We start from the raw sequence: 22,691 nt of genomic DNA on the forward strand, positions 1-22,691 counted from the left end.
TTGAAGATGTGACAAAAGGACACAATTATTTTTATTAAAAAAGGTTATGACATTCATAGCAGAGGATTCTTAACGGGTCATAATGTATCCACTTGAATGAAATAGATACTTGCTATTTTTTTCAGCACTAATTAATTGTCTTATTACATTATTCGAGTTGAAAACTTTTTGGCAAAAGTAGACATTTCACTTGACTAGCAATTATTTTGTTACAAAGTTTTTAAAACTTTTCTCCTACACGTTATCTGCATAAGGGAAAGAAAAGAATTAATTTCTTGCAACTTTTAATTACCATATATGGTGAACTGAGGCGAACAATATTTGCATCATGCGTCTTGGATTATCTATAAATTAAAAAAAAATCATAAACCATGTCAAAGTCTTGATTATTTGCTTCAGATAAAGTAGTTGCAAGTCCTGAGAAGGTAGCGACAGTACCTGGGCCAGTTGGAATACCTGAGGCGCCAGCAGTGATACATGTATCTGAAACTCGCATACCGGTAGCAAAAGTACCTGGGCCAGTTGAAATACCTGAGGCGCCAGCAGTGAAACATGTATCTAATACTCGCATAGTGGTAGCTAATGACACAGGCAAAGGTAATAAGCTGGATTGCATAAAAAATTCCCAGGTAATGTTGATGACTTGAGTGTTTTCTGTCTGTCTTGCGTCAACACATAATTTAAAGGACATTTAGTCTCAACCTGACAAAACAATAGTGAAAAATTCCCTTAAAAAAATCTGTCATTATATCAACATCCTTTACCCTTTCACGTACACAAACAACATTCAGCAGACAGCTTTTGAAAACATTGTGACAAATAATGTTCATAGTGCTCAATAATTAACAATTTCATCTTTTGTCATGTTCAACCTTTATAAAACAAAATTGTTTATTTATTCATAGGTAGTCATCATGTGCTGTTGTTCCAATGGCTGCTGCTGCAGATTTCTGTAAATATTGAAAGGGTTTAAGAGATATTTATTTACGGTGAAATACAATGTACTTAACAAGGGCTGTTTGTAAAACATGCATGCCCCCCATATGGGCTGTCCGTTGTACTGGCAGCCATTGTGTGAATACGTTTTTTGTCACTGTGACCTTGACCTTTGACCTAGTGACCTGAAAATCACTAGGGGTCATCTGCGAGTCACGATCAATGTACCTATGAAGTGTCATGATCCTAGGCAAACGCGTTCTTGAGTTATCATCCGAAAATCATTTTACTATTTCGGGTCACCGTGACCTTGACCTTTGACCTTGTGACCTAAAAATCAATAAAGGTCATATGCGAGTCATGATAAATCTACCTATGAATTTTCATGATCCTAGGCATATGCGTTCTTGAGTTATCATCCGTAAATCATTTTACTATTTCGGGTCACCGTGACCTTGACCTTCGACCTAGTGACTTTAAAATCAATAGGGGTCATCTGCGAGTCATGATCAATCTACCTATAAAGTTTCATGATCCTAGGCATATGCGTTCTTGAATTATCATCCGAAAATCATTTTACTATTACGGGTCACCGTGACCTTGACCTTTGACCTAGTGACCTCAAAATCAATAGGGGTCATCTGCGAGTCATGATCAATCTACCCATGAAGTTTCATGATCCTAGGCGAATGCGTTCTTGAGTTATCATCCGGAAACCATTTTACTATTTCGGGTCACCGTGACCTTGACCTTTGACATAGTGACCTCAAAATCAATAAGGGTCATCTGCGAGTCATGATCAATCTACCCATGAAGTTTCATGATCCTAGGCGTATGCGTTCTTGAGTTATCATCCGGAAACCATTTTACTATTTCGGGTCACCGTAACCTTGACCTTTGACCTAGTGACCTCAAAAGCAATAGGGGTCATCTGCAAGTCATGATCAATGTACCTATGAAGTTTCATGATCATAGGCCCAAGCGTTCTTGAGTTATCGTCTGACAACCACCTGGTGGACGGACGGACGGACGGACCGACCGACCGACCGACCGACAGACCGTGTTGCGTATGATCGTATAGTGTTAATAAACTATGGAATCGTGCGTTAGGTTCGACCTTTTAATAAACGTTAATACGAACTTGTATATGTACAACATAAGAAATGACGTCGATAGTATACATGACGTCGCGTGCATGTTAGCGGATAAACGTCAACGTTATGAATTCCCGACATATTCCGGGCCTCGAAATGATATAAAATCTAACAACAGAAAATATAACATGAAATTATTTTAACAAGTATTATTAAATTAGCGTAAGTCTCTGCTTATCACAATAATCACATTAAGTCTCTATTATCACATTATATAAACAGTCTCTAGATATTGTTTTCACATTCTTCAATTGGATAAAGTTTCACGATTGGTCGATGAGTGAGTCCATTTTTTTTTTGAACTTTCGCCGAACGAACGAGTCCGTCATTTCCCGGCACGAGTTCCTCCACAACGGCCAAGCGCCATTGCGTCCTCGGGCAGTCATCTTGAATCTGTACGACGTCGCCTACTGATATCGTCTGGTTGTTATTTCCCTGTACTTGACTTCTTTCTCTGAGTGCCGTCAGGTATTCACGTCGCCATCTTTCGCGGAAGTTCTGTATGAGTTGCACTCGTCGAATACCTTGCTTCACAAGCGACGAACGATTGATGCAATAATCTGCTGGCAATGTCGCAGGCTCGACAGGAAGTGACGTTATCCGTCTTCCATATAGAAGATGGGCAGGCGTCAATGTTTCCGGCTGTCCTGGCTCGCCGGAAGTGACGTAAGTAAGGGGTCTGTCGTTGATAACGGCTTCTGCTTCAGTGACAATAGTCTGTAGTGTTTCATATGTCACGTACGCTTTACCAAGTACCTTCTTCAATACATTTTTGGTGAGACCGATCATTCTTTCCCACCAACCCCCAAACCAAGGGGCTCTTGTAGGGATGAATTTCCAATCGATTAATCGGTTGTTGAATTCGTCACGCACCACCGCAGATTCACACAAATTATTTAAATTTCTAGCAGCAGCCGTGAATGTCGTGCCGTTATCAGACATCATAATTTTTGGTGTTGATTTGCGACTACAGAAGCGCCTAAATGCAAACAGGAATGACTCCGCCGACAGATCTGGTACCAGTTCCAAGTGAACGGCTCTCGTACTGGCGCAGGTAAACAGACATATGTATGTTTTCATGTCGTTTCCGTTAGTGTCACGCACAGTAAGAGCTCCGGAATAGTCAACACCTGTATACGTGAACGGGGCTACGTCTGACACTCTTGTCTTCGGTAACGGAGGAGGGTCTGGTGCTTTGTATGGTCTACCAGAAACCTTTTTGCAGATCACGCACTTTCGTAATATCGAACGAACGCATGGACGTATAGCTGGTATCCAGTATTTTCCTCTCAAAAGTGTTATAGTTGAGCTGGGTCCGGCATGGTGTAACCTCTCATGGGCGTCCTTGGCTACCAGGTGCGTGAATGCATGCTTTGCCGACAGCAAAATCGGATGTTTCGTCTCTTCTTCTAAGGCTGCATTATGAATGCGTCCACCACAACGAATCACATTGTCCTTCATGAAAAGCTTAAGCTGTTTAACAAGCGGCGATACCTTCTTGTTATCTGTTAAACACTGGATTTCTTCAGGATATGATGTCATCTGGCAGGTTCGAATGCATGCTGTTTCAGCTTCTGTCATTTCTTGAATGGTTAGCTTTATGCCTGCTGGTTTTCGTCCATTGCGACAATAATGAATAAATCGCAGAACATAGGCAGTCACTCTGATCAGTTTCTGAAACGAACTGAATCTTTTCACGTCAATAAATTCTTGCGAATTATTTGTTGCCGTTACTGTTGCAACAGTAACCATGTCACTCGTCGGTTGCCACTCCGACCAAGCATCGGGTGTAGAAATCCACGTCGGTCCTTTGAACCACAGTTCACTCAATTGGAGTTGTGATGCTGATAACCCTCGTGTCAATAGATCGGCGGGATTTTCATGAGTCGGGCAAAACCTCCACTTCCGGTTCTGAGTCAAACTTTGTATTTCTGTCAGTCTGTTCTGAACAAATCGTGGTAGCGTTTTCTTTGATACTAGCCAGTGCAAAACGATCTGGCTATCAGACCACAAGTACACATCGGAGAGTCCTGTCTGTTGTATGATATGTTGGCACAGACGGGCACCTGTCACTGCCGCCATTAACTCCAATCTCGGTATGGTTAACTTTTTCAACGGTGCGACGCGATTTTTTGACATCATCAGCGTGGTCTCGAAACCCCTGGAAATGTATGCTACCGCGCCGTATGACGACATGCTGGCATCACAGAATACGTGAAGTTTTGTTTCAGCAATGACGTCATGGTTGCCATGAAGTAGCTACGTCGGAAATTGATTTTGACTGAAGAATTCAGGTCCTACGCAACATTACGCCATTTTTCTTGTACATCCATTGGTAATGGGCTGTCCCAAACGAATTTCTGTTGCCACAATTCTTGAAGAATAATCTTCGCCCTTACTGTAATAGGACTCAGTAATCCTAGCGGATCAAATACTCGTGAGATTTGTTGCAAAATTGCACGTTTGGTAATCACACCTTTTGTTTCTATCTGTCTTTCCGCAAACGTCAATGTATCTTCTTTACAAATCCATTGCATTCCAAGAATTTTTGTGCAAGTGTCCGTGTCTAGCAATTTTTCTTCAGACGCCTTAGCACGAAGTTGTTCACTATTTGAGTTCCAAGCACGTAGATTGAAACCTGCCGCTGACATCAGTTTTCTCGAAGTTGAATAAAACTGAAGTAGATCTTGTTCATTAGAGAAACTTGATAACACGTTGTCAACGTACAAATCTCTTTTCAAATAATCGGTCACCCATTCACTACTGTTTAGTTCAAGATTCTTGCGAATTGTGGCACCTAAAATGAATGGCGAGCATGTTGCACCAAATAGAATAGTCCTGAATCTATATGTGGTCAGTGGACTGCACGGGTCACTCGGGTCACTCAACCACAGGAAGCGCGTGACGTCTCTGTCAGATTCATGAAGACCAATTTGTAAAAACGCCTTCTCGATATCAGTGGCTACCGCATATTTGTGCATCCTGAACCGTAGAAGAATCCCCGTAAGGTCATTCAATTCAGGTGGGGCGGACATAAGACAGTCGTTGAGGCTTGGTTGGTCACGAGATTGGCGACAACTGCAGTCATATACGATACGTATTGGTGTAGTTACCGAGTCCTTTTTCACTCCATGGTGTGGAATGTAATGCACTGTGTGTTCGTCTTCTTGTTGGTCAACTTTCTCAATGACACCTCCTTTAAGCTGATCGGCGATTATCTCTCCATACGTCTTTAGCACTTCCGGTTCTTGAGATAATCGGCGTATGGTAGCCTCTGTCCGTCTCTTGCATATATCGTAGTTGGTTGGTAGAGTTGGGTGGTAATCTCTCCATGGTAATTTTGCCACATACCGACCATCTTCGAATGAAATGCTGTTGCACATGTATTCTTGAAGGTTACCGGAAGTACCGTCTGTTGACTCTTCTGAAGATATTCCCATAGACTCAAGCTGCCAAAACTTCTCCATTTCAAATGTACTTGGTGGAGCGCTGATGACATTCAGCATGTGTAGGTCAGTGGTTCGATGTCCTGATACCGGAAGTGGTCCCGACAACAAATAACCAATCTTCGATTTCACCGCTGTTGGTCCGTTGCCTCTGATTACTCGGTCTTCAACTATATCCCAATAATAATCCGCACCAACCAGAAGCGAAATTTCAAACAGATCGTTGTTGTGTTCTGTGAGCGGATGGGCTAATTTCAGACCTCTCAGATAATCCAAATGACGTATTTCTGTGGGTATGTTCTGTAATGGCACTGCTATCGTTGGCACTACAAGAACTTCCAGTTTTATCAAATCCCTCGTCTCGCTTTTCAGGTAAATCTCGCTTGTAGGTATGGACCGAACCCCTTGTGACATTCCACCAAACGAAGCCAGAGAAATTGTATCATGTCCGGTAACAGGGAGATGTAGAACCCTTGCGAGGTCCTCTGTAATAAAGGATCGCTGTGCGCCCTCGTCAAGTAAAATGTTGGCGGAAGAACTATGACTTTGGGATAGAACTTCGGCTACAGCAGTCTTCAATAAAACGTTTGTTCTCTCATGGGAGGCAGTGTGTAAGATTGCACTGTTGGTCATAGCCGACTTGAAAGGAATGGCTTCCGGATTCATGGACGAAGCGGGTGTCGTCTTCTTTGTGCAAATGCTGCTGTGGTGTTTACCTTTACAATGACGACATCGAAATTTAGATTTGCAGTCCGACACTTTATGGTGGTTCAGGCAATTGAAACACAAGCGTTTGCTTTTCACAATGTCAATTCTCTGGTGAATGTCTATAATCTTGTTGCACACCTGGGGTTGATGATATTCACTACAAAATGGACATATCAGCGGTTTGACATTACTTTTCATGGGACGGCTTACCTCCCTTTTTGAAGCTGTGAGGAATGAGGCAGTCGGGAGATGAAATTCTTTATCGTTGCTATAGCCGGCGTCCATGATTCTGATTTCCCGCCCGATGGCCACACGTAGCTCCTGAAGCTTCCACTTGTCATCTCCGTGGCTCCTGATAAGGTTGCGTCGCATATCCGGTTGGAGCTTTTTCATAATGATTGGAACAAGTAGATCTCCGAACGAATCTTGTGACTGTCCCAGTGACTCTAGACCCCGGATATAGGTTTCCATTTTGTCATGAAATTCACGAATGCTATGTACGGAATTGCGGGGTGGCGGAAGTTCTAATAATAATGTCATGAAGTTATCAATGATTTTGTGCGTCTGCCCGTAGCGTTCCCGCAATAGTTCGATCGCATTCTGGTAGTTTCTGCCTGTCAACGGAAATCCACCGATCGCCATAGCTGCGCTCCCTTCAATTAAAGATCGAAGATACGAAAACTTCTGTACATCCGTGAGTATTGGGTTCTGGTGCACCGCTGAGTCAAATGAGTCCCAAAATGTTTGCCACTCGCTTATGTTACCACTGAAAGTAGGCAATGTCAGTTTCGGAAGTTTCGTAGACGCAGTAACGTAATTCCCTCTATTAGATGTTTGGGTTGGAACACGTTCCTCTTCCGGTTGCGTTGAATGCCGTACATCGCCCGTCGTGAAATGATTTTGATTTGCATCTCTTTGTTCAAATGTTGTCTCATTTAATGTTTGATTTTTTCTTGACATCTGTGTATTTTCATTTCAAGTTCAATGGAATATTCCTCACTGTCGAATAGTTCAGTTTCTATATCTCCGAGGTCTGCATGGTTGATGATCTTTACATTCAATCCTCTGATCGTGTGTGTCTTCTCTTGAATGATGTCCAGTAGTTTCTGCGACTCGGAGGTTGAAGAAATTTCTTCGAGTTTCTCAAATTGTTTCGCTATTATTCGACGCTGAGCTGCACGCAACGAAATGAGTTTGTTAAGTTGCATTTTTCTTTTAGGCACGGCACCAAAATGTTGCGTATGATCGTATAGTGTTAATAAACTATGGAATCGTGCGTTAGGTTCGACCTTTTAATAAACGTTAATACGAACTTGTATATGTACAACATAAGAAATGACGTCGATAGTATACATGACGTCGCGTGCATGTTAGCGGATAAACGTCAACGTTATGAATTCCCGACAGACCGACATGAGCAAAGCAATATACCCCCTCTTCTTCGAAGGGGGGGCATAAAAATGCAGCAACCCTGGACAGTTTTAGTTCACCTGAGCTTGAAGAGCTCTTGAAGGTATTTCAAGCTCAACGTGAAGCTAATAAATTAATCATCTTGTGAAATCTTCATTATCAAGAACCTTTGTCTAATTTGAAAACCCAGAATAATAACGCTAGTAAAAATAAGTCTGTATCATAAATTGAACAACATTGTCTGTCCATTTGTGTCCGTTATCAAAGTACAATTTAATCTAATTTGACAGGTATCCTTTGTGTCATTGTGACTACTTATAATCATTTGTGTTTTCAGCTCAAGACAACTTGCAGGCAACACTCTCAACAGATCATTACAGTAGTTCGAGGTAAACAAGTTAAATGTTGCCATCGCTAATAGGTACCTCACCATGCAAGTTCATCTGTTTCCCCCACCCCAAATTATAGAAATTAGCTAAACATTAGGAAATATTAATAATGAAAAAAAATGAAGTTACTTCAATACAGTTATTTCACTTACAATAACTGTAGATTTTTGTGAGGGAAAAAGCAGGTAAATGAAACCCTTTCCCTAGTAAAGACAACTTGTGAACATATTGTGACAAAAGAACAAATTACTCATTAATTGAAAAAATTCACTTTTTGTCACAATGTGTCATCCTTTATCAAACAATTACATGTTTCTAGCTATTTCATAGGTATTTTTTGTAATTTTGTGTTGATTTGTCAATGGTTTCTGCTGGGGGAGCATATTATATATAATAGTCACAGCTTAGTCTGTCCATTCGTCCTTCCGTCTGGTCAATCCTTGTCCGGGGTATTGTGGGAAAATAAGAAATTGCTCATATTGAGCAATTTCTCATATTCCCACAATTATTTATAGAGTAATCTGCAAAAACTCAAAAAATCTCGATATTGTTTGGTAAAGGGTTAATATCCAAACTCAATACATATTTTTAAGGGTGAGAGGCTGAAGAGGTTGGAAGACGATTGCAGCTATCTTAGAAAGAAATTCAGAAAACTCGAAGAGAAGGTTGCAGCATTACAATCCATTAAACCAACGTCAACAGTAGCCGACAAAGAAAATGATGCAGAGGCAATTTCTGCATTAGTCTGCCACTTACCTGCAGAGACAGAAAAGCAAAAACAATACATAATAAAAAAACTGTTATATTCCATTTTTAGTAAATTCGACATGAAAAACTGTTCCAGTACAGGGACAGTTACTATCAAGTGTAACGAGGGGAAAGCTAGACCACCATTGGATACAAAAAAGTTTGCATTGTTAGAACATTTGGTGTTAAAAATGATCAATGTTTCTATGAAGTTGCATGATCCTAGGCGTAAGCATTCTTGAGTTATCATCCGGAAACCATTTTACTTTTTCGAGTCACTGTGACCTTGACCTTTGACCTAGTGACCTAAAAATCAATAGGGTCATCTGCCAGTCATGATCAATGTTCCTATGAAGTTTCATGATCCTAGGCGTAAGCATTCTTGCGTTATCATCCGGAAACCATTTTACTATTTCGAGTCTCTGTGACCTTGACCTTTGACCTAGTGACCTGAAAATCAATAGGGGCCATCTGCCAGTCATGATCAATGTACCTATGAAGTTTCATGATCCTAGGCATAAGTGTACTTGAGTTATCATCCAGAAAACCATCTGGTGGACGGACCGACCGATGGACCGACATGTGCAAAACAATATACCCCCTATTCTTCGAAGGCGGGCATAATAATACAATACATGTGTGTATGTACATGTACACGAAATTTAGATACTTATGGATGTATTTATCATATATTTTTCATCAAAATTGAATTGTTTACGTTATACATAATGAACCTTATGTCAAAGTTGTCCGCTGTACAATTTCTCCAATCCAAAACGGATTGACCTACATGTCGTTGCAAGTTAAGCAATTTCAGCCAATCAGCACCATCAATTAAAGAAACAGTCAACCAATAGAAAAACTTCTTTCTTAGCAATTTTATATATGAACAGATTTTTGTGGAGTATTTCTTTTTAAATATTTTTCGGCGTAGCTGTTTAACGTCACTTTTGACCTTAGGTGACCTTTATGTTACTTTCATAAAATGCCCGAGGCTACCAACGAATGAATACACTTCATTAAGTCCACTGGCTGATTTGAGAATACCACCAGAACATTGGAAACATGGCCGCGTCTTTCTAACACTGTTTTACTGAGTGTTCAGCGTGAAACAATTTTATTTCTTATGAAAAGGCATGATAGATAGAACAGTTTTACACTCAACTATTCACATCAATACAATTTGTGCGTAGATTCTAACCCTTCGTCAGTTCGCAGTTAGTGGGTGTGAATGTCAGAGTTTATATACAGGTCATGGCTGGCTGCGTCTTCACGACTACTTTAACGGTAGCAAGCATATTGCTTGAACAGGTTGTAACCAGATTTGGAGTACCTCGAATCATTCACTCAGACCAGGGTCGACAGTTCGAGAGCTTGCTGTTTACAGAAATATGCCAGCTGCTACAGATCGACAAGACTAGAACGACACCTTACCATCCACAGTCTGATGGTATGGTCGAACACTTTAATCGAACACTAGTGGCCATGCTTAGTGCGTTCGTGCAAGAAAATCATGGTGACTGGGACGAACATCTACAATATGTTCTTATGGCATATCGTTCTACCGAGAATGAAACCACTGGGTTTTCGCCAAACAGCCTCATGTTGGATCGTGAGGTATCCACCCCATTGGACCTGATGTATGAGATGCCTGTAAGCTTCAAGAAGACACCTGTGAACCAGTGGGTGTGGGAGGTTCAGGAGAGGATGGAAAAAGCTCACAGTCTGGTTCGCAAACACACAGGACTGGCCATGAAGCGACAAAAGGTATGTCATGACGCAAGGGTCTCATACGAGTCTTTCGAGTGTGGGGAAAAGGTATATGTTTTTTTTCCGGTTAAGAAGTCGGGTTGCATTTCAAAACTAACTTCGTGTTGGCGCGGACCGTTCGAGGTAAGGGCTAAATTGTCACCTTTGCTGTACCGGGTGAACTGTGGCAAAAATAAAGGTGAGCAAGTAGTGCATTGCGACCGACTTCGTAAGGTAAGGCCCCAAATCCTTGATGGTGAAATCGAGGATAATGATGGGGGCCCCCAAGATCTTCCGGTCGTATGCAAGGAGGATATGGAGGTCCCCAATAACAAACGTAGTCGGCGGAGACCGGTTTGGGCTGACGACTATTTGTTATATGCTTTCAGGGAGATGCATAACCTGAAAACAAGACCAAGAACACAAACAGTGACGCTGGTGTGCCCAAAATGCAAAGAGTCGTGTGAGGACTCCAGCACGTACTCATATCATATTCGTATATGCATGGAAGGCCAAACAGGTTGCGACAAGTGTCGTATGGCGTTCAAAACAAGGAAGACATATCAACAACATGTACGGCGAGTCCATCAGTCACTGGAAGAAGATTTGCTTCAAGAAGATCCGGGAGATCTAATCGAAGACCCAGATTTTGTAACTGCGTCCGTGAAGCCAGTAGTGGCCGAGGAATCGGCTACCATAAAGGTGCAAATGGAGCCACAGAGCCAAATCAAAGCGCCAGCAGCAGTTGTGGATCCAGTAAAGTCAGAAAAAGATCCTGTGCAGTCAGCGAAGCTTAATGAGGCACTGGCCTGCCTCAAAAAGCCAACACAGCCGAAGCTGTCTGGGTCTGCTCCAAGGCCGACCGCGATACCAGAAAGAAAAAGAGAATTGAAAATTAACGTGCAAACATCTTCCGATCTGGGATTTCTAAAGAAGAGAATTCTCGCGACTGATGATGGACAAATGGTATTCTCAAGTAAGACCATCAAAAAAAAGGGAGTTGGGCGAAGCCTCCATACGTCTCGGCGATATCTGCCAAGATTCCGTAGACCTCCATGACGTGAATCTTGACTTTAGTCAGGATGGCCTGCTTGTCTCAGCGATGTATACACCGGAATACTGAGAAGTGTTTTGTTGTTTTTTTAATCTCAGGGAGAGATATTTATATCACAATTATGTGTGTTCATCATGCCATTGTTTCTTGATGCTTTCATTGTGGGTATCTTTACTTTAAACTGTTGATCTGGGAATGATCATGTAGAAACCATGACTGTCTTATCATGTTTTAAAATGTTGTTACTTTTTTTTACAAAGTTGTTGTACTTGTTTTGTACTTGGATAAGGACTATCCTACCTGTTAGTTATTTGAAGTTAATAAACCTATTGATGCATATATTTTTTATTTAAAGAATCATGAGGGGACTCATGTCTAATCGGAGGCGTGGGTAGTGTAACGAATGGTTTCGAGACGAATCGGCCTTAATAGAAACGGTTAGTAACTTCCCTTCAATTGTCTTAGGCTTCATTGGTTACTTCCCTTAGTCGTAAATTTGTCAACTTATATAACTTGGATGAACTGACTTCCACTCACAAAGTAGGCAATATTTTTGCTTAATTGCCATTAATAAACTCTCGTAAAACATATTTAATGTTGCTAGATACTTCACCAATGTAGTATGTAATATCTGCAAAATCATATGAATTTATGTTAATACTAAAGAAATATGTGATCGGTAAACTCCGTCAATTACGAAAGGCTTTCGGAAACGTTAGTAGTTTCCGGTTCCAGTTTCCAAGTCGTTCGCTAGGTAGCGCTCTGTTTTCCAGTATATAAAACGGCTGCAGATCGACAGGTGAGTCAATTCTCTTGTGGATGCGAGCAGAACAAGATCTCAAGTAGAAGGTATAGTACAAAATAATAGGTCTGTAGCATTTGGGAAATTACGTTAGATGCAAGCTTCAAACGATGCTGCCCGGGCTGCAGAGTGCCTATTGTAGAAGTTCAGAGGATTAGAGACGACAAAAGCGCGGTGGCGGAAGATAACCGAGGGCTTGCAGGTCGTGGAGTTATACCTTCATTGAAGCCGGAAATTGTGGAAGACAGAAGCTCCGTTAGAACAAGAGTTCCCTGTACGTTGCAGTGTAAATATTTAAGGCGACTCAATTACTCTTCATTTTCCAATCATGAGGCAGGTAGCCTGAGAAAAATTAGTTATAATTCATTGTTATTTGTAATCGGCCTTCCGAGGGTTTCAGAAGGGTTTCAGAAGGCACATCGTCATTGTGAGGCCACCGAGCGCTTTGTCAGGAAGTCGGCGGCTCGCGTTACAGATGGATGGTTGGATTTATATATGAAATGACCAATAGCACAAGAGCATAGCAAATTCACATTATTAAAACATACAACAAACAACAATGTATGCTTTTGTAAATAGCCATGTCATTCAACATTACATGTGTATCAAACCAACTTGGCAAATAATACGAGTCTAAAAACACTTCAGTCAGGCAAATGTTAATTCAATGGATAATAATTCACCATTTTAGAAGTATAAGTATGTAAACTGTATTTTTGTATTTGCATTATTGTTAAGAATTTAATGTCTCTTTACAGGAAGTGCTCCTTTTCAGTCAAAGTATGACATCATTACAGAGCTATGATGTGTGTCATTGGAAAAGACAGTGTAACCGTGACAGGCAATGCTCCATTAAACCTGGACAGCACCTATTTACAGCTAATAGGGTCAAGGTTAATGATCAATTCATTAACACCTTATATGCAATAGCTTAAGTAATTTCACACACTTTCAAAAACATTACCATTGAAAAATTCATTTTTTACTACACACCTACACTCACAAACACCCAGCCAAATATGCTATATAAAACTACAAAATTAAGTGCATGTTTTTCCTTGAACATCTCCATTATCTCAAAACATGTCTTATTTCTATTGGAAGCAAAAGATCCAATGTGCAATACTGTTGTGGATCAATTCACTGCCGCTGAAGCTGGTTTCCCCAAGACCATGTCCGATGAAGACGAAAAGCAACATCTTGCAATAATCGTTGATTGTCTATGGTACATAGATGGAAGTCAGCACAAGCTGTAGAAAGCTTGCATAGCCATTCCAAAGAGGTTTGAATCTGCCTCATGTCAGACCATTTCAAAGAAATTATTTAATATATTGGACAATGTATCACTTTTTTTACAATAAAATGAATTGAATACTATACAGCATGTATTTCATATTAAAAAGTTACCTTATTGAAAATTAACAAACATTATTAAACAAGATGTGTTTGTGAAACACAATGTCTCCCTATATGATGTTTGACCTTGAAGGATGACCTTGACCTTGTGAAGGATGACCTTGACCTTTAACCACTCAAAATGTGCAGCTCCATGAGATACACATGCATGCCAAATACCAAGTTGCTATCTTCAATATTGCAAAAGTATTCATAAAATAAGCGATTTGGGCCACATATATTTGACCTCTGACCTTGAAGAATGACCTTGACCTTTCACCACTCAAAATGTGCAGCTCCATGAGATGCACTTGCATGCCAACTATCAAGTTGCTATCTTCAATATTGCAAAAGTATTTATAAAATAAGCGATTTGGGCCACATATATTTGACCTCTGACCTTGAAGGATGACCTTGACCTTGACCTTTCACCACTCAAAATGTGCAGCTCCATGAGATACACATGCATGCCAAATATCAAGTTGCTATCTTCAATATTGCAAAAGTATTCATAAAATGAGCGATTTTTGCCACATATATTTGACCTCTGACCTTGAAGGATGACCTTGACCTTTCACCACTCAAAATGTGCAGCTTCATGAGATACACATGCATGCCAAATATGAAGTTGCTATCTTCAATATAGCAAAAGTTAATGCAAAATGTTAAAGTTGGCGCAAACAGACCAACGTACAGACCAACAGACAGGGCAAAAACAATATGTCCCCCGCTACTATAGTGGGGGACATAAAAATAAAAACAACATTAAACAGAAAAAAATTCAACTAGTGCATACAAGACAGCTTTTTATGCTGCTTATGACAACGTGAAATACATCAGAATAACTTTATCTAATAAGGTTGTATTTCTGTAAAAAAAATCCATTTTACTGCATTCATTGTACACGCTTATGTGACACGCAACTTGAAATTTTGTCACCAATTCCAGGTGTATTTATGGATTTATTCTTATAACTTACGGTATCTGCACATACTGCAAAAAAATCTTTTATGCACGAAACTTCCCAAATCTGTACAACCCGTGTGTAAACCCCTGAAAACCCTGTTGATTCTGCACCCTGGTGGTGGAGACTCTCAAAGAATGCTAGTAGATGCTTACAGTTTGCAAATGCAGACCACAGATTGTCTGCAAGAAGAAATAGGAGCTCTACGAGCAACTGAAAGAATCCTTCTGAACACATTGTCAAGAGTGGAAATCAAGGGTTAAAGGGGGCGCACTGTTCCAGCTTTACAAACACAGAAGACACAGAGGGGCATTGAACTTCTTTTGAAATGGAGAGATTCAGTAGGTGTGATATGTGGTTCCCAAGCCTAACTATCGTTTTTAAGAAGAACTGAGGAGTGTTATGGTCCATGCAGGGTTCATGGGTCAAAGATTAAGGTCATAGTCTATAGTTTTGTTCTTCGATATCTCAAACAATGATTGACGTAGGCATTTTAAATTGTGGCTATTTAAGTGTATCATAAGAGATAAACATCTTTAGTTGTAGGGGTCACTAGATCAAAGGTCATGGTTGAAATGTATATGTTTATTTTTGAACTGCAATATATGAAATAGTTTTTGACTGGGGCATTTCAAACTTTGTGTACCATATACAGTTGGGCTTCAGGGCCTTCCCTAACTGGTTCTAGTTCCCTTTCATAGTGTGCTAGCCTTTTCAGTATTGTTACACATCTTGCATGTACAACCATGGATATTTTGTATTTTGAATTAATTTATTCAAATGAAGGTGTGTCTCGTATAGTGGGAGTTTAGGTAACACCCCCTTATTATCAAATAGTAGCAATTTGCAAAATGCCCATTTATGATATCCGGTTTGTCTGGTTCCAGATTTGCACTGCGGTATTACTGTATTGAGAGTACAGCCGGTGCAAGTTTTACGGCAAGTCCTAAAAAGCGTGTTGTAAAAAAAAATCACATGTTTCTCAACCTTAAATTTATTGCTTTCACCTAAAAGTCCACATACACCACATGCTGACATCTTATGAGTACTATTTCAAGGCAAGTCAATGATAACACAAGTGCCAAATCTGTCACTCTGTATAAGAGGGTAAATGGTTTCCTTTGTCAGCAAATAATAGCTCCTTAGAAAATTCCCCACGGTGACGCTTAACACCTGTCAAAGAAGGAGAATTTGAAACCGGTTCAGGGCAGTTTCTGTCTGTTTTTAGTTGGGTTTGGTGAATTAACGATGTGTTCTGGAAAAGTTGGATTACATAATTTGATGGTAAATATGGCTTTGATGAAAGAAAAAATGTTTCTTTGAGGATATTATTTTACCCCGTCTTATAAGTAGGTCGATGCAAAATACGGCAAAATTTACCCAAAAGTGGGGGCCCCGTCTTATAGTCAATCCGTTTTATAGTTGAAGATGTACGGTATATTAAATTATTTTAAGATTTAAAAATGTAATTGTACAGTTTTAACTATTAGAGACCAACCAAAATAACATTGTATTTCATGTATGACTTTTTAATGCATAATCTGTTAAAATTGGTGTATATATTCATGTCACACCAGGCATTATCAATTCGGATATTATAGAAAACATTTTCAATCAGCAACGATCAACATACAACGGTGATAACACCAAACCAAATGCTCTTCAGTACCGATCAACAATAAACAGTATCATTGTTGGACAAAACGTAATTTCTAAAAAATCAAATGCAGGAATGTCAGCCTCAGCATGCATTCCATGTACTGTCATATGGAAACAAATTCATCATACATGCATATTTTCTTTAACATTGATCATCACTCTGAATACAGACTGATGTGGATACTCAAATGACATAATCCATTACCAGAAACTGATCATGCATATCTGAAATAAGTTCATCATTTCTTAAATAAGATGTTTTTTCCATTACAATATTTTATATGCAAGTTATATTTGTTTTTTTTTCAATGGCTGTTGATGAATGTGTATGCAAAAATACATAACAATCACACAGAAATGAACAGGACAAGTTATGTTTATGAAATCATTGTCATAATTGCATGGTTCTAGTCAACTTATAACAAGAGCACGGCATAATGGGTGCCACGCTCAGCTGCGGGTGCAGTTTTGAATAGATGAAAGCTTGTCAGTTTTTGTTTTTTTGTTTTTTTTAAAGGTCACAGTGACCTTGATCTTTGTCATAGTGACCCAAAAATGGCTGTGGCATGTAAAACTCATCAAGGTGCAGCTACATATGAAGTTTAAAAGTTGTAGGTTGAAGCACTTTGATTTAAGAAACAATGTTCAAAACCTTGACAAAATGTTAAGGTTTTAGCATGACGCGGACGGCGGACACGACGAGCTGGCTATGACAATACCTCGGGTTTTCTCTGAAAACAGCCGAGTTAAAAAAGAAATGATCACAAAGAAAAAAGAAAGGCACAAATATCTATTATTGCTTGAATCAAAGGCCAGAGAATGATAGTACCAGCAATTCATGGACCAGATCACAAATCTGTTTTATATATGTATATATTGAGGAGGTTCTGGACACTTCTGTTTGCTTATCACTGCCCTTTGTGCAACTGTCCGTCTATGAAGAAGCATCTCTACTTGATCCTCCAGTACCGAGAGACCGTGTTGAGGATGTGGCAGTAAACCTTCACGTTGATGACCGGTGGCTCACAGAAGGGTAGACACCTCCTCGTGAACACCCATGGATATTCATATGTGGTAAAGGTATGTGTCCGTAAAAAATTGATTAAACTCATTATCCGTTGATACAAACAAATTGGTAAATAACTAATTTATAACAATTCGCACATTTATGTCATTAATTAAGCGATTATTTCATTTGAGGCAAAAACGGAGAGTTCAGAACTCGTATAAGTCTGCGAAGACCATAGTCATGGAGAGCTTTCGAGGTGCTGGGCCGGCCATGTGTCGACCCGATCAACTATGATCATCTAGCTAGGCGAGTTAACCGAGCATCTAGACCAGAAGAGCCAACTGATCTTAACTTTGAGGTAAATCATTCGATTGGTACTTATTTTCTATAAAAAATGTATGCTGAAATAAAAAAGGTAAATTATTATTATGAACGCGATGTACCATCTAGATACATTTGTTGCATTTTTGTCTCGTTAAGCTTAACTATGACGCCATTCCCGCAGACTTTGTGAAGAGAGACCTCATCGTCAATGATCGTAGAAACATCATATTTGCCAAGTGCACACAACTGAAGCTGTTAGCAGAATCGAAGACGTGGTACATGGACGGTACATTTAAGGTGTGTATATAACACGATAAAAATGATAAATTAGCAATATTAACGAAAAACGAATAACATTGATACAAATATATTCTTGATATTCTATGATTAATTTTCTGTTTCATTCCAGTCCACAAGATGTTGTTTACGATCCATGCTTTCATTCGAAGAGGAACAAATACAAAACAGGTACCACTGGTCTACGTGCTGATGTCAGGGAAACGTGCGAAGGACCATGAAAGTGTTCTCGTTGTAAGTAAATAACCCGTAAAAACTAAATAAAAAAGGTGATAAGAATAGTATTTTAATATTTACAAATTTAACAAAATAAATTTTAAAATGACTTTATGTTGGAAAAAAAATAGATCAATGGATTTCTAACATTACTATAATTTCAAATATTTTAGGCAATCCGGTCCCTCCTTGAAGTTGATACTGTGCAACAGATAGTCATCGATTTCGATCACAGAACGTCATTTTCGGAACGTGTTGTGTGTTATCAGTTGCATAGACAGCACCCGTGTTAAAATCCTTGCTCCGGGTTGGGAACAAAAACCAAAAGCAACAGCACACCATCGATGTACAAGCTACATGCGACCATGACTAGCTCATTACTTAATTTTAGACATTCACTTGTCAAGAGACCAAATTTAATGACAGTTATTTGTTGCCCATCAAACAATGAAAAGCAGGCTGTATTTGATGAATTTCAAGAAAAGAAAGGCTTTCATGTAGTCTTGGGGCAATAGATGGGACATAGGAGACATGGATAAAATTGTCAGCTCCAAAGAAAAGGTCTCCATATAACTTCAACAGAAAAGGAGACTATTCAATAATCTTATAAATAGTTTGTCAATAGGACAGGCAATTTACAGATGTATATTGTTGGTGAACTAGCATGATGCACGTGTTTTTTGGAACCTTGCTTGCTGCACTACCTGGGCTTACTGGAAAGAATCACATTCTAGGAGATGGAAATCATCTCTGAATACTTGATGACACCAAGGGAACAGGTGAACTTTAAAAAAGACCTTTCTCGAACCAGTGTCTTTACAGAAAACAGCTTTGGCATGTTAAAGCGGGTATATACGATTTTGTATATGTGTTTAATTGTAATATATTAATAAAATATGTTACAATAACACAAAATAGGCAAGAAAAATTATACATTAAAGCCGAATTTCATAAAATGCAGCAAAGACAAATTAGCGCCTCGAGCCGATAGTGACGTACATATTTTCCTACAATAACCGAAGCATTCGTCTTTGTATTATAAACCGTTAAACTACGAGGGGTGTTCCAGAAGTTCGTGGATTTTCTCTATAACTTATTAGTTTGCTGGTAAAAGTCAATGAAATGTACATATTATACAAACCAATTATCACGGACGTTATATATCAGCTAAAAATGCATGAATTCCATAAAGCGCGTTTAAAACGCGTTGCCATAGAGACCTCAGTAACGACATGCGGTGCACGCGTGTATTTTATTATAAGTATGAGCGTTACGCGAATTTAAATTTGGTTTAAATGTCGTTGATAAACAGAATTTACGGCAAATTTCACGTTACAGCGCCTAAGTCCTCCTTACAGCCCGGATTTGGCCCCTATGGACTTCCGCGTCTTCCCGGAAGTTAAATCACAGTTGCGCGATATTCGCTTTGCAAGTCAACAGGAACTTACAGTTGCAGCAAAGCGAATCGTGTCGTCTTTTGACGCTGACTGGTATGGAGACACTGTTGACAAGTGGATTTCCCGACACATAAAGTACATTCGCGTTGGAGGTGATTATGTGGAAAAGATTTGACAGTTGTTAACTTCATAACGTCATTGACGTTGAACAGAAACGTTACACGTGCGTCGGTGTGCGCATTGTGCACATGTTTAAATTTTTGATATATATTTACTGTTTTATGTATTTCCATGATATTTGGAGAGTAGATTTGGAAAGGACGAAATATTCTTAACATGCTATTTGTTTGTCCATTTATGTTACCAAATGAAAGTTATAGCGAAAATCCACGAACTTCTGGAACACCCCTCGTAAGTTTAGATGCACATCGACATGTATGGTATACATGCTGGCGAATTCGGCTACATGTACAGCCGTTTTCAATTTCAGAATTAAATATCTGGCTTATTTCGCATTTTTCGACACATGTTCTTCTTAACTTTTATTTTAATTTATATTGAAATATATATGTAATAAGTTTTTTACACAGTTTATATAAATTCATAAATATTTGACAAAATCGAATTTACCCGCTTTAAAGAATAGGTTCCAGACTTATGTTTATAGATATGTTGGATATTGAGTTTGTTGTCAAAACGGCTAATGCAAGCTGTGTACTTCATAATTTATGCATTTAAAATAAACATGATACTTATTCATCCTTTTTTTGAAAATGACAAACTGGAAAATGATGACGCTAAATGTGCATTCTGTGTTACTCAATATATTGTGTAAGGCAATATGAAAAGAACAACAACAACAAGACAGATGGCTAGAAACTGAATGCATTTTTTTGCAGTATAAGTTCTGCATGCACAGATGAATTTACATTTGTTTAACACAACAAAACATACTTACAAAATTCTTAAAGCAAGCACAGGCTTGAGCGTTTTGTTCTTAGGTGAGAAATAAAAGGAAAAATCATATCTTTCAAAAGACCATAAAAAAACAAGCAAATTCGTAGAATTGATATCCCCCGAAAATAGGTCATTGGGTTTATAACGTTCCATTTTATTTATATTTTCTCTCTGATAGGCGTTTCTTGTTTGATTTAATAATCATTTTTTTTAGCAGTCACATAAACAACCAAGCTATGTAATATGGAATTTTTACACCCATTATTGCTGCTTCTTCCTGTATTTGCGCGATGATTATCTGAGATATTAACTCCATGATGCTATTTTCTCAAATCTTTCTATAAAGAAGGAATGTAGATGACAATTGTTAATAGTTTTATTTGATCGTTCGTCAAAAAGTTGTAACTCTGTTACTCTTGTATCTTCAATGCAATTGAGTAATTAAATAGTAATTAAATTGAATGCGTTTTAATTCCCTTTTATTATTGTTTAATTTGAGTTACAATGCCATGACGTTAAATTTTATTTACACTTAAATGTATTATGAATATTGCTGGGCCAAGTGTGAGGTTGAGCGCTCTATAACCAGGTTAAAACCCCCAATGCTTTGCATTGACCGTTCCAAGGCGGTGACCCCAGCTTTATTCATATTTTGTGTTTATGTTGGTTTGTATTGTGCTGTATTGTGCTGTTTTGTACTGTTTGGGCAATCGGTCACTTGCCTTAAATAAAGGACCAACTAATTGTTTTTAATGAAAATTCAATACTGCTCCAGCAGCTGGAGTTTCACACTTTATACTCTTTATATTGTTTGAGGATGGGTGCAAATCGGACGGATGAACATACTGACAGATGGACGGACGGAGGACAATAACACAAAACTAAGACAGAGGAAGGTTCTTGAGCCTTCAAAATTTATTTACGTGAATTAATAAGTCGTGCGTTTTCCACAAAAACATTCAATGTTTATATACACTCAATTTTCAGAGTGTTGCAGAGTGAACACAACATCTGTTATGTTAAAAAAGATATGGCTCCAGACACAAAAGTTCCTATATTAAAAAGCATTTTTTCAAGATACAAAGGGCCATAACTCTGGTTTTAACAGATGGTGTACAATGCCATTTGGCGTGAATCATCCGCTTATGCTTATATATACCCATACGAAGTTTCAATGAAATCCGCCAAAGCACTTCCAAGATATGGCTCCGGACACAAAAGTGCCTATAGTAAAAAGCATTTTTTCAAGATACAAAGGGCAATAACTCTGTTTTTAACAGATGGTGTACAATGCCAATTGGCGTGCATCATCCTCTTATGCATATATATATACTCATACCAAGTTTCAATGAAATCCGCCAAAGCACTTCCAAGATATGGCTCCGGACACAAAAGTGCCTATAGTAAAAAGCATTTTTTCAAGATACAAAGGGTCATAACTCTGGTTTTAACAGATGGTGTACAATGCCATTTGGCTTGCATCATCCTCTTATGTATATATATACTCATACGAAGTTTCAATGAAATCCGCCAAAGCACTTCCAAGATATGGCTCCGGACACAAAAGTGCCGGACGGACGGACCGACGGATGGACGGACGGCCGGACGGACAACGCCAAAACAATATCCCTCCGCCTCTGGCAGGGGATAATAAATAAGAGGCATCAAACAACTCACCATGTGGGAAATGTGTTGCTTTTTAAGGGTTGAACTTTGGAGACATTCAAAGCCAGTGAAAAAGAACAAAGGAGCACATGGTCCAATGATTAATGCTTCGGGATTGTCTTAACTTACAGAAGATTTAGTAAACCATAACTTAAAATTAAAAATCCTAAATGCTATGGCAAACCATGAAAATGTATTCATTGCTCAAAGATAAGTGTTCTGACCAGTATTGGTTTAATCATTCTCCTAGTTTTCGTTTGCGTTTGGTATTCTATGTTCTGATTGACAGTCAAACGGAAAATACTCTGTTTGGGTTGTTCGACTGATAATTTAGTACTTTGGAGTGTCCGTTCTTGGCAATATTCTGAATGTTCGGTCTTTTACGTTTTGACGGGTTTCCAAAAGACACGCTT

General features: G+C 39.1%; 2 protein-coding genes across 2 annotated transcripts; both read right to left on the reverse strand.

Moving 5' to 3' along the window:
• Positions 1-2,002: 2,002 nt before the first annotated feature.
• On the reverse strand, positions 2,003-7,647 carry LOC127851017 (uncharacterized). Its single transcript, XM_052384444.1, has 2 exons — positions 7,473-7,647; positions 2,003-3,584 (listed from the first exon to the last, which is right to left on the reverse strand). The coding sequence occupies exon 2, from the start codon at positions 3,549-3,551 to the stop codon at positions 2,316-2,318; it is 1,236 nt and encodes a 411-aa protein (XP_052240404.1). The 5' UTR covers positions 3,552-3,584; positions 7,473-7,647; the 3' UTR covers positions 2,003-2,315.
• LOC127851229 (uncharacterized) lies at positions 4,093-6,202 on the reverse strand. The gene is made up of 2 exons (XM_052384845.1): positions 4,844-6,202; positions 4,093-4,287 (listed from the first exon to the last, which is right to left on the reverse strand). Exons 1-2 carry the CDS (start codon positions 6,200-6,202, stop codon positions 4,093-4,095), a joined length of 1,554 nt encoding a protein of 517 aa, XP_052240805.1.
• Positions 7,648-22,691: the final 15,044 nt, after the last annotated feature.

The sequence above is a fragment of the Dreissena polymorpha genome, chromosome 11, assembly GCF_020536995.1.
Source record: "Dreissena polymorpha isolate Duluth1 chromosome 11, UMN_Dpol_1.0, whole genome shotgun sequence".
Taxonomy (NCBI): Eukaryota; Metazoa; Mollusca; class Bivalvia; order Myida; family Dreissenidae; genus Dreissena; species Dreissena polymorpha.